Source organism: Halichoeres trimaculatus, unplaced genomic scaffold (assembly GCF_033239565.1).
Source record: "Halichoeres trimaculatus isolate MK-OKI-2021-1 unplaced genomic scaffold, fHalTri1.1 fHalTri1_scaffold_15, whole genome shotgun sequence".
NCBI lineage: Eukaryota > Metazoa > Chordata > Actinopteri > Labriformes > Labridae > Halichoeres > Halichoeres trimaculatus.
This window is the reverse complement of record NW_027437193.1, coordinates 15,008,087-15,020,312: the sequence shown is the minus strand read 5'-3', so window position 1 is coordinate 15,020,312 and position 12,226 is coordinate 15,008,087. Positions and strand designations below refer to the sequence as shown.

General features: G+C 40.1%; 1 protein-coding gene across 1 annotated transcript; it reads left to right on the top strand.

The window, feature by feature from the left end:
* The first annotated feature begins 2,627 nt into the window (after positions 1 to 2,627).
* LOC141804900 (desmoglein-2-like protein) lies at positions 2,628 to 10,807 on the top strand. Its single transcript, XM_074689576.1, has 14 exons — positions 2,628 to 2,829; positions 3,444 to 3,560; positions 3,990 to 4,145; positions 4,237 to 4,378; positions 4,470 to 4,633; positions 5,458 to 5,592; positions 5,707 to 5,892; positions 5,986 to 6,266; positions 6,375 to 6,517; positions 6,602 to 6,823; positions 6,986 to 7,216; positions 7,507 to 7,634; positions 7,730 to 8,056; positions 8,199 to 10,807. Exons 1-14 carry the CDS (start codon positions 2,776 to 2,778, stop codon positions 9,189 to 9,191), a joined length of 3,279 nt encoding a protein of 1,092 aa, XP_074545677.1. The 5' UTR covers positions 2,628 to 2,775; the 3' UTR covers positions 9,192 to 10,807.
* The last annotated feature ends 1,419 nt before the right edge of the window (positions 10,808 to 12,226 follow it).

Below are 12,226 nucleotides of genomic sequence, written 5' to 3'. Positions count from 1 at the left end.
TGCTTGAGCAAAGTTAAAGAGAAAGGCTGTAGATTTACACTAAGTCTCATGGTCATGCAACATGCTTCATGACCTCCCACTCTATTTCTCAATGGGAGTTTCAGTAGAGGTGTTTTAGGTGCTGAAAATAAACTATTACTTCACAGACTTTTCTGCTGATTGGGACATTTTGGAGAAAGACAAAGGTGATTCATTTTTTAGACAGACTCAGATCCTCATTTTTCTCCAGAAAACATGTGTACATCATTACAAAAGGATTTCACAATACTCATCTGGAGCTTGACTGAATAGCATTGTAGCCTAGTCATTTGTTAAATCTGTTTTTTTAATGATCCCCACAGGTATCAACAGGTGTATCAGTGTCACAAAGTCCATAAAACAGATGCAAAGTGGCTGCATGACGACAGCATCTCATTTGTGTCACCAGGAAGTTTTCATAACAGATGTTTTCAGACATCACAATACATCTCGAGCGACAGGTGTCACTTCCAGTCGCTTTGTAAATGACAGTGACATAATGGCCCCGGGGTTAAAAAAGCATACAGAGTGCCCCGAATTTACCTCCTCCACCCCACCTTCCATTCCAGTTGGATGAGCTCCAGCAAGCGTCAGGGTGGGGCACTCGCGTCATGAGTGAAGGTTCGTATCAGGGTGAGACAAGTTGCTCACTAGTGTCTGTTTAGAAAACCATGTGACTCATAGTTGTGTGATTATTACTGTGTAGTTTTTTTATACTCAGGTCATACTGAGATGCAAACACAATGAGGTGGACCAGCAACTAGGTTAGTTAGGCTTGCTTGGCACAACTATCTGGAACAAACAACCACAAAAATGCAATAAAAGTGTCATGTTCAAGTTACATTTAAACATGGCCTAATTGTCTCATTTCTCTTAGCTTTTTGTTCAGCTTTGCACTGAATTGCTTTTGAGTTCTTATGCACTATCTTGACTGGAGTTTATTCTCATTCAAACAAATGGATTCACCAAAAACCTTGCAATTTACTACATAAGATTTTGTCAGAATTCCAAACCACAGCTTAGAAAAAGGCAATAAAAATGTGCTACAGTATGATTCAATGAAAATAAGTTAAGTAATCAGGAAGCTGCATTGTTAAAGCCTGAAATGTGACAACAACTCAAAATGATGTTACATACCCTAAATGTTTTTTTTTTTTTTAGATAATAACTGACCCAAATGTAGCACTTGTAACATTTTGGGTCAGTTATTACATTTCGGGTTTTACTTAATTTCTTTTATTTCATTTCAGGCTCAGCACTTTTTTTTACATTGTCAACCAGTTGTTATGTTAGGCTTTATTACACTTTTTTATTACATTTTAGGTCCTTGTTATATTACAGGCTATTTCATTCCTGGCTCTAACATGCCCTTAATAAAATAGAAATACGTTCGAACAACCATTTATTCCTGTTTTATTTCCCTAATTATTCCTCTAACTTTTTCTCAAGACATTTTGAAGCTGTTTTTCTTTACTGCTGCATGCTACCTGGTCCTACAACTTGTGTGTCCACAGGGACTATTTATCTGTCTGTAGCCCTACAGCACACACAAGTAGCAGTTGGTTCATGGGGCAGTGTTGACATGTTAATGCTGTTTGGTCACTTAAACTGGACAGAAATTTGACACACCCAGCTCAAGTGACATGCTTGGTAACAGACTCGCTTTGCTGCATTTCAAGAATGCTTCACTTTCAGCTCGACCATCAGAATTTAAATGATCCCTGTCTGAACTAGTGTTTTCACTGTTGGAGTTTTGTTTGTTGTTTGTTTGTCTTTTTAACCCTTTTCATCTTTCACTCAGGTGCAGTTTTATCACTTATCAAAATGTGTCATTGAAACCACCTTGTCACCTTTGTGCTGCTGTTACTGTCAGACACTGATATGCTGAGATGCAAAGCTATCACTCTCACTGTGCTTCAGAAACACTCAGGATAAGCAGAAATGAATTGAAGCAGAAGATGCACTGGCAAATCCATCACACTTCCTTTAAACAAACTAATAGCCTCATCAGGGATGATAAAACTGATACTGCTCTTCCTCCCTGACACACCTTTGGACATGGGGAGTACAAGCTTCATGTTACTTGGCAACACAAACCCTACATCAAGCCCATTTGGATCTGTTTCTCACACAAAACCCTTGTGCAGAGTCCAGTGTGCAGCTGCATGTTTAGTCACTGTGTTTCTGAGTGGTGTTGAACTCAGAAACTGGAATTTGTCAGGGGCATGTGAAGTTTTACAGATGAGTGAGAGTGTTGATCCAAAGTGGCTCAGATGCATTTTTTTATGGGTATTAAAATCACAACTAATGTCCCTAAATTCCCATCAGCACTGTGTGGCAGCTTTATGAAACTGTCATGTATGTTTTAGAACCACAAAACTCACTTTCACACACTTACATCAAAAATTCCTCAATGTAACAAGTTTTTATGGTTATAATCATTCACGTTGCCAGTTCCAGGTTGATTTCCCCCGTTAATCTTGTACCTTTTGCCTGCCGCGTCACAGACAATAGGCTGCTGAACTCAAGTATTACAGCTATGCACCACCAGTGGACATAATGCCTCCCTTCTCCGCCTGTTATCAGCAGTCGCCTGTGAGCAATCAAACAGAGGGAGGAACCGCCTATTGCTGTAAAAGTCCCTTCCCCTCCATAGGTCAAAGTCTGTACGAAACCCACGGAACACCACAGTTAAGTGTCAACTTCACGCGATTTCACTTCAGCAGAAGGAATAAGTTGAGTTTACTCCTCGCCGTTATGGCTCCGTTGTTGAAAGGCTGCCTGTTTATTCTCCTAGCGTCTTTTCTAACGGTAAGTTCACGACTTACTTTTTTATTGTTCGATGTATCGATGTTAAACAGGTGTGGCTCTCTCCTGGTGGGATATCCACACTCTCTTAAGCGCGTAAAAGTTAGACCACTGTGCGTGATATAAAGAAGTTAATTCGCAGTCAGTTTGCATGGACATTCTCGTATTGTGCCCAAATGTCACAGAACAGCTCTTTCTTTATATCATCTCCATCAAAGCAGCAATTACTTCTCGGAATAGCGGATGTGGGAAAAATTAAAAAGAGTCACGATATTGAGTTGGGACGAGAGCTGAATTCACAGCTGTGGATTAACGACAACGATGGCCATGAGATATGTCTCAGTTGTGTTGTTTTGAGCACAGAATAAACACCTTTCAGTATAAATAAAAAGGAATAGAATATGTTTCAAAACACTGAAGTGATAATTCTTCTTAAATACATTAAGAATAATATTCATAACACAGATTTCCAGTATGTGCAATTCCCTAAAATGCAAAGTAAAACAGCTGAAAAATAATGCCATGTGTACAAGACAGCAGGGACAACATTTTTGTTGAATATTGTAATGGTTGCCAAGTATATGACTATTAAATCTTCCTTCTTTGTTCTTCTCTAGCTTGTTTTTGTGAGTGCAGAAGGAAATGTGCTCCGCAGGCAGAAGAGAGAGTGGATCATTGCTCCCAGAAAGCTAAAGGAAAACCATGATTACACTGGACTGGCCAGCATTGCCAGGGTGTGTATTTTCTTCTGTTTCTTGCTTAAATCTGCTGAGCCTACTTTATTAGGAACACTCTACAACAGGTGCACACATATTAGGCCTAAAAAATAATGACATCATATCAAGTTGAGACTGACTTTACTTGGTTTGTCCTCAGGCTTCTTGTGTTTTAGTTCAATGACTAACTTGCAGAGTGTTTGTGAGACAGCCCCCTCAGACTCTGGCAAACGTCCACACTAAGAATGAGTCAGATACACTACATGTCAATGAATACATCATTGTTCAGATATAACACCTGCTCTGATGCCCTTTAGCTTGTCTCGTCTGATATCACGGCTAGATTTTAAATTTTAAGATCTAAGCCATGCAGTTTAAGTAATTAACTTTTTTTTTAAATAAAGCATTAGATTTCTCAACTTCTGTTGCTGTGTCTTTACCTTCCAGATCCGCTCTGATAAGGAGAACTATACAACAATATATTACTTTCTCACAGGGCCTGGTGTTGACAAGCCTCCTCTGAATGTTTTTGGTATTAACCACACCACAGGTTATGTAAAAATCTTTTCCATCCTGGACCGAGAGGAGATCCCCTTCTATCATGTAAGAAAGGATGCCATTACCAAAGAAAGCCTAACATGAATTGTTCATCTTTGCAATATTGTTTAGAGGCTGTGATGTTTTATTTTTGTAGTTAAAGGGTGTGGCAAAATTTACTGATGGGACCCTGGCTGAAAAAGACCTGGATCTCAAGATTACTGTTGTGGATGAGAATGACTGCACACCAGTTATCAAAGCAGAACAAGTTGGATCTGTCAGTGAATCAAGTGCAGCAGGTATTTAAAGACATGTACAGAATTCTTATCAGACGTTTTTTTCCCACCTGCAATCCTGAAGGTAATACGATTTATGTTTTGTTTTTCTTAGGCACTGTTGTTATGAAAGTAATAGTTACAGATGCTGATCAAGAGAACACACTCCACACAAAGATCAAGTACGGCATTGCGTCCCACAGTAGCTCAGCTGGGATGTTTTTCATCAACTCTCAGACTGGAGTGGTCACGGTTCGACAGAACACTCTGGATAGGGAGGTGAGGCACTTTGCTGAACTGAGATTCTTCATTCACTGTACGTCAACATTTGTTGTGATTGTTGGAAATACTTTCTAGTTGTAACACATAAGTCTAACGAGAGTATTAAATCATAGAGGTGTCCCAGTCCGATATTGATATCGGATATCGGTCCAATATCAGCAAAAAAACAAATATCGGTATCGTATCGGAATGCATCTAAAATCTCCGATATAAGCGCTTCGATATAAGCAGTCCATTCCAGACTCCGCTCCTGCTGTTTTTATTTGATTTATTTAGGTTATTTTCTGGGTTTTCTAATTTATTGTTTATTTTATTCAATTACTAGTATTTTTTATGTTTAATGTTAATTTCTGTTACCCATTGGTTAATGATAAATGGGTCAGTTTTTCCTCATACCTACTGTTGCTGACTACTGTTCTTTGTTTGAATAATATCACTTAATCAAGCCTTTTCTAACATGACATACTACAAAATAAGTAATAAAAGTATGCATGTTTAATGCTGATATCGTATCGGATTAATATCGGTATCGGCCAATACTCAGTGCTGCAGTATCGGTATCGTATCAGAAGTGAAAATGTGATATCGGGACATCCCTATTAAATCACACTGCATACTTGCTTCATTTGCTCTAAAATTCTGAAACAGGAAAGATATATTTTGATGTTGTAGATAAGTTGTAACAGAAAATCAAACTGTGTAAACATGTTCTTTTACCCACCATTAGTAACACAGTCTATGACCAATACACAGATTTGACTTGAAAGCTTCAAACTTTTGTATTAATCCCTGCATTGAGTTTATTTATCATATGTTTACAGAAACAAGACACTTACACACTGACTGTAACAGCATCAGATTTAGACGGACTATCAGGGGGAAACATAGGAACTGGACAAATCCAGATTAAAATTCTGGACATTAATGACAACATCCCCACTTTGGAAAGAGAATCGGTAAGTGTGGCACAATCACAGTAAACTAAAACTCCTGTTTCTTAATTTTTCCTGCTTCCTTTGTAAAGTGTAAAAGTCACTTCACACCACTTTTGGTGTGTGTTATATCTGCAGTATGAAGGCAGTGTGATGGAGAACACCATCAATGTGGAAGTGATGAGGATTAAAGCCCTGGACATGGATATGATCTATACTGACAACTGGTTGGCAGTCTTTCAGATAATCTCAGGCAATGAGGGAGGCTATTTCAGTATTTCTACTGATGCCAAGACTAATGAGGGAATCCTCATGATCAACAAGGTAAGAAAAAAACATCTTGTTTCATTAAAGTGGAACAGTAAATAAGTGATACCCAACAAAGGCTAATATGATGTCCTTGTCCTGGATCTGCAGGCTTTAGACTACGAGGAACTCAAAGTGCTGAACCTGGAGGTGTCTGTCTCCAACAAAGCAGAGTACAATTTTGGAAGCGGGTCCATATCAGGAGGGGCTGTGATCCCAAGACCCTACCCTATTAAAATCAACGTGCTCAATCAAAAGGAAGGCCCCCGTTTCCAACCAGCTGTCAAAGTGGTGACGATCTCTGAGGACCACACCTCCATCTCCCTTAACAAAATCATCACAAACTATGCTGCTATTGACAGCGACACGCTACAAATAGCCACCAACGTTAGGTAAAGCCAGAAAAAAACGAGAAGTCTTGTGACTGAAAATGTAATAAAAATTTCTGTGTCTCTGAAAGGCTGTTTTTAACTTAGGTTGTCTTTTTATTTTTATTACAGATATGTCAAGATCCGTGATAGTGACAACTGGCTGATAGTTGATGGAAAGACAGCTGATATCAGGCTTAACAAAGTGCCCGACAGAGAGTCAAGTTTCCTGATCAATGGAACATATTACGCCGAAATAATATGCATCACAGATGGTGAGCTCTGAAATATTGAGGTTATTATTCTCAAATGTGATCTGCAGCCGTTTAATATTGATCATTCTATTCTCTGTTGTCCAGAGACTCCAGCAAAAACAGCCACAGGGACAATCGCTATCCAGGTGGAGGACTACAATGATCACTGTCCCACGCTGACAGCTACTACTCACACCATGTGCCTGGAGAACAACGTCATCTATGTGGTAGCCCAAGATGCAGACGAGTTCCCCAATTCAGCACCATTTGACTTCAGTGTGATTCACGCGAGCAGCAGTGGGAAATGGAAAGTTGAGCCTCTTAATGGTATGATTGCTTTCCCCATTCATCGTATTTCTTATTTTATTTGACTTCGGTGTCCCAGTTTAACGCCATTGTGATTTCACATGAACTATAATCCGCTTCGATCAGCCTCATTTGTGCTGACACTTTCTCATACAATTAAACGTCTCTCTTATCTTTTTACAGAAACAGCAGCAATCCTGCGAGACGAAGCCAACTTGTGGCCTGGGAATTACAAAGTTGTGGTTGACATCAAAGACCAGCAGGGAAAATCATGTGCTGATGTGCAAGTTATCGATCTTATTGTTTGCACTTGTGCTGAAAACACAAAAGCCTGTGTGGCACGTAGAACAAAGACTTCTACTTTTGGAGCTTCAGGTATCCTGCTCCTGCTCCTGGGACTGCTGCTCCTACTGTGTGAGTACAGTATGAGTGTACGCCTTCTTGTTTGATTATTTTATATGAATCATTAACTTTCCCCTGTCAGACAGGCTTTAGCCTGCCGAGAGGATTACGAGCATGGGTGAATAACGGGCAGTTCCCTCAAAGAGGCTGTTTGTGACTTTGGCATATATTTTTGAACTTTGACAGTTTTCGACCATATATCAGAGGCCATCACTGAGTGAAAGTAATTTTTTGGATGACTTATTTGATGCTTCAAATTAGACTTTTTTCTATGACACGGTGTCATGTCTGTTTGGTTTCAGTGGTGCCCCTTCTGCTGCTGTTCTGCCTGTGCGGAGGTGCAGCAGCTGCTGGGAATTTCAAGGCAATTCCATTTGATACAAAACAACAGCTGATCTCATATCACACTGAGGGACAAGGAGAAGACAAGGTACTTTGATAAGTTTAGTCCTGATGTAAAGACATTTTTATTTAGATCTGCTCTAAATGAATGCATCTCTGATGGGATCTTGCTTTGTCTTGCAGGAAGTTCCTCTTCTTACCGCCCCCGTGGAGGTTGATGGTAGCATGATGAAGAAACAGAATGTTAATGTTACTGGGAGAGGTGGGTACCCAGATGGGATTGAACTGGGTGGCGCGCCAGGTGGAGGAGCAGGCTGTGGCAACTCAAGTCTAACGACTGAGAACGTGCAAACATACAGCCGATACAAGCAATCCGGTGGGCAGATTGAGATGGACTACCTGGGTGCTGGGACGATGACTGGACAAGAACACCTGTACTCCCAATACAGAGCTGGCGCCTTTGATGGGATGGCCCTTTCTGAACAGTTCCTGGGGGATTATTATTCAAGTGTAAGTATTTTGAATTTCACTAAGATTCTAGACCCAGTCTGATTTGGAAATTTGACGACACCAGAGACTTCACCAATTTCTTTAAAAAACATAACTGGCTATTTTTCAAGATTCAGTGTGTTGTTTTTTTTAATCTCTGCAGAAATATGACCATGCTGCACAACAGTCCCAGCAAAAGGATGCTCTGCTGGTCTATGACTACGAGGGTCGAGAGTCCCTGGCAGGTTCTGTGGGCTGCTGCAGTCTCCTGGAGAATGACAACGACCTTGCGTTTCTTGATGATCTTGGCCCTAAATTCAAAACCCTTGCAGAGATTTGCCGGGGTTCAAGCTTAGTGACCGAGACTGTGGAAGCCAAAGTTTCTGTCTCTCCCAGACCAGTGTCTCCTGTCAGGCCCTCCACTCACACCCACACCCACACCCACACCCACTCCGAAACAATCAGAGATAGGGACCACGTCAACATCAGTTCAATCAACACCTCAAATGTAGCTTCTGGATCCTCCACCTTTGTCCAGGAGGAGCAAGTCACTGAGAGTTCATCCATGGTTCCCCAGGTACATGTCCAGGATAAGTATGTAATCCCCAGTCAGACACTTCTCATCCAGCAGCCCACCATGTATGTGGCTGCTGCGCCCATGTACGTAGTGGATCCTAAACCACAGATGGTGCTGGTGTCAGGTGCTCAGCAGGCAGTGGGTCAAGTGGGTGCAGTTGGGCTTGGTCAGGGGTTGGTGCAGGTTGGTGGTATCCAGGGTTCTCAGGGTGTAGTCCTTGTAGATAGGCAGGTGGGAATGGGAGGGGCCACAGGCCAGTTAGCCTCAGGTCTTTCACATGGGACCACCTCCAGATCCAGAAAGGTGCTGGTGGTGGGGAATGGGTCTTCAGGTGGGGAGCAAGTTGCACATCTAGCACAGGGCTTTGTTCAGACAGGACATGGGTCTGCTGAGCAGGGCGTGGAGGTTAGAGGTCAAGGTATGCAGAGTTTTTCAGTGAGTTCACGTGGTTCTATGGGGTCTCATGAAGACATTCTTATGTCAACTGCACCAAAAGTGCAAGGGAGCAAGAGAGTGGTTGTGCAACATAAGAAGGTGTCAGTAACTGAGAGGAGCACAGAATCTAGTTCGAGAGCGTAAATATGCATGTGATTAGTATGACCAGAGATTTGTTATTATTCCAGTGGACACAGTAGTACACTCAAACGTGTAAACTTTAACATGATCACTAAAATGTAGACATTGATAAACTATAGAGAAACCAATTACTTGCAAGTGTTGCAGTAAAAGAGATTTCTGTTCTTGTACTTATGTTGTTGAGTTAAATAAGGGAGGGTTTTTTTTAGCTTTTTTTAACAAAATAGAGCCCATGTATCACTGACAATTAAGACTTAAGTGTCTAATTTTGATGAGGCATTACTGTTGCTGAGTTTACGCTGAGTCAAGCTCAGAAATGACTGCCATCAAAAGTATTTAAGGTACATCAAACAAGCAGAATCAAACCTATCCAAAGGTCTAAAACTTCCTATGACCCTAAAAGGTTAATGCATGTAAGAAAATTAATGGATACAACTCTGGACTTCTCTCCTTAACAAAGAGAACTGTCAAAAGCAGAGCACAAACAAGAGGGTTGGATAAGGAAGTGTCAATGAACTTATTTCTACTGTCTGATGTCATTTTGGCTCCAAATTTACTGGGCTGGAAAAGAAAGTGACAGGATCCCAAATGACTCCATAACACTGAAGGCTAGAAATGTTTACAGATCACTGCTCTTGTTGAATGCTTTCAGTTATTTTCTTAGTTCATTAAAGCTTGTTTACTGCTTTTCTGGTTCCCAATCCCAGTGATTTTCTCTGAGTCAGTTAAAAGTCTGTAATTATACTGTTGGTGGTTAGCTTTGTGACTACAGCAGAACAGCTTTTGTAGCCTGACGCCTACTGTTATCCATAATACTAGACTCAGTGCTACAAGTACTCTGTTGTTGTTGTTGTTTTTCTATTGTTTGGATTTAACAGACGTATGGGTTGCATCTGGGCATGCTTTAGCTTTAGCTGTGCGATAAGCTGCTCTGCTGGCTTTGGGATTTTTGGACCCAGTGTACTGTAACTAACAAGGAGGGGTTTAATGGGTGGGCCACTGCTTCCTTGGTAACTCCTTTGAGCAGACGTAAATGCCATTTGTACTGTGGAACTGATGAAAGGACCCTTTGCTAGAGAACCAAAGCCTGAGTCTCTGACAGATTTACTGCACAGAGGCTGAATTAGACTGCTTCTTTTGTCTGTGGATATTAAATCACAGACTATAAACCAAATAAGAGAAGACTTGACAAATTCTCTCCTGTACTGTTGCACTCTATTTCTTTATTTACCCAATATGTGTTGAACTGTAATTTGTACTTTTATATATAAAAAAAAAAAATCAAAGTATGAACTCCCAAAGATTTAGTGCCAAATATGTGAATGCTGGTAAAATATAAAATGATTTTCTTGTTTTGTAAGACTGTAAATATATTTCTAATTACCAAATATACATGTTTTTTTGTGTGTAGGTGTATATAATTTTAGTATGCGGGGAGGCAGAATAATCAAGGATGAGCTTTGTGTGCACTGAAAACAAAATGTCACTACTTTTTTGTGCTGTTCTGGCTGTTGGCATGTCTGTATTTTGATTTATAACTGGTTATCAGTATGAACATAGCATGGGACTGAATTACAGCAACAGTATTGTGTATGAAAAGGTTTTTTTTTTCTTAGTTTTGCACTTAATGAAACAATAAAATTAGATTCATGGAAGCTTCCATTGTCTTTCAAGCTAACTGTATCACTGTGGCGTTTGTTAAAGTTTGGCTTTTGTTTACAGAATACAATACATCATCTTCACAAAAATAAATAAGTCACCTGTATATTTGTGTTATGTTCAAGCCTATGATGAACCATTTCCTTTAGTTAATCTTGGATTGCAAAAAAAACTCAGAAAACATTTAAAGCTATTTGTTGTAACCCAATAGCAACACTGCTTCAGCATTCTTATCTTCTTCATCGTGAAACAATATAAACTGCACAAAAGGTTAAGTTATTGAATGGCAAGAGTCTATGGTAGAATAATCTGCCTAGTATTGACAGATTTGGCAAATTCTCATGCGCCTAACCTACAAACATGTCCCTTACAATTGTAGCATCATTTGAAAGGGAAATAAACAGGTTTTCCAGTTACATAAGATTTATTGCCATGAAGCCTTGCCTAACATAAAACTTTGTGTGTCAACTTTTATTACCAGTTTTGTTATATAAAAAGTGGGTTTCATCTTACTCACCAGTTGCACATTGTACAACTGTCAAATGCAGAGAGGAATTAGTTACTGTGCCATGGACTTTGCAGCACATGGCCAAATGGGTGATGTCACCCATTTGACTCTGAAGCAGAGTTTTGAAGCTTTTTGTCAGCAGTCCCAATATTGGAAATGCTGGCTCAACTTAACTTTGGGTTGAACTAGCTTGAAGCAAAAAGGTGGAGCTGAGGCGAGTCTTTGGCATCCTTGCTAGCATCGAAAGTGCCTGTCTGTTATGTCAGGCATCCTTCTTATTACGCAAAGGTAATCAGCTGTGAACATGTTAATTTTTGCAGTAAAGATCAGCGTTTTAAACAGGTGTGTATGTGGTACCTGGTGCTCTTGACGCCAGCCTCCCGTGGAAGTTTGATGAACTGCAGTTTTTAACACTTCTGCACTGGCTTCACATTTTTTTACTCAGTAGTTGGCATTTCTAGAAGCTAACAGCCACCATGCTTTGTGTAGCATACAGAACACAAGGCAAGGCAAACTTACCTAGAAAAGAAACAGTGGTATACTGTTTATAAAATAAAATAATTTTAAAAAAAAATAGATAAAGAAAGATGATTCCTGGCTCGGTTGTAAAGTTTGAATTGAAGTAAGAAGCAGGTGGTGGTAGCATGAGTGGGTTATATGTGGCCAGTGGATTCAAGCCTATCTCAATTATCAGTGCCAGCTGAGCTCAACTACTGTACTTCAAAGAAGCAGGAAGGAGTTTGATAATTTAGTGTTGCATTTGCAATAACCAAATTTGATTTTTAATGGAATCTTTTGAACATTTTAATGAATTTTTACAAAACTCACAAACTGACTGCGAGCTACTTGTGGCTTCAATATTGCAAAGCTC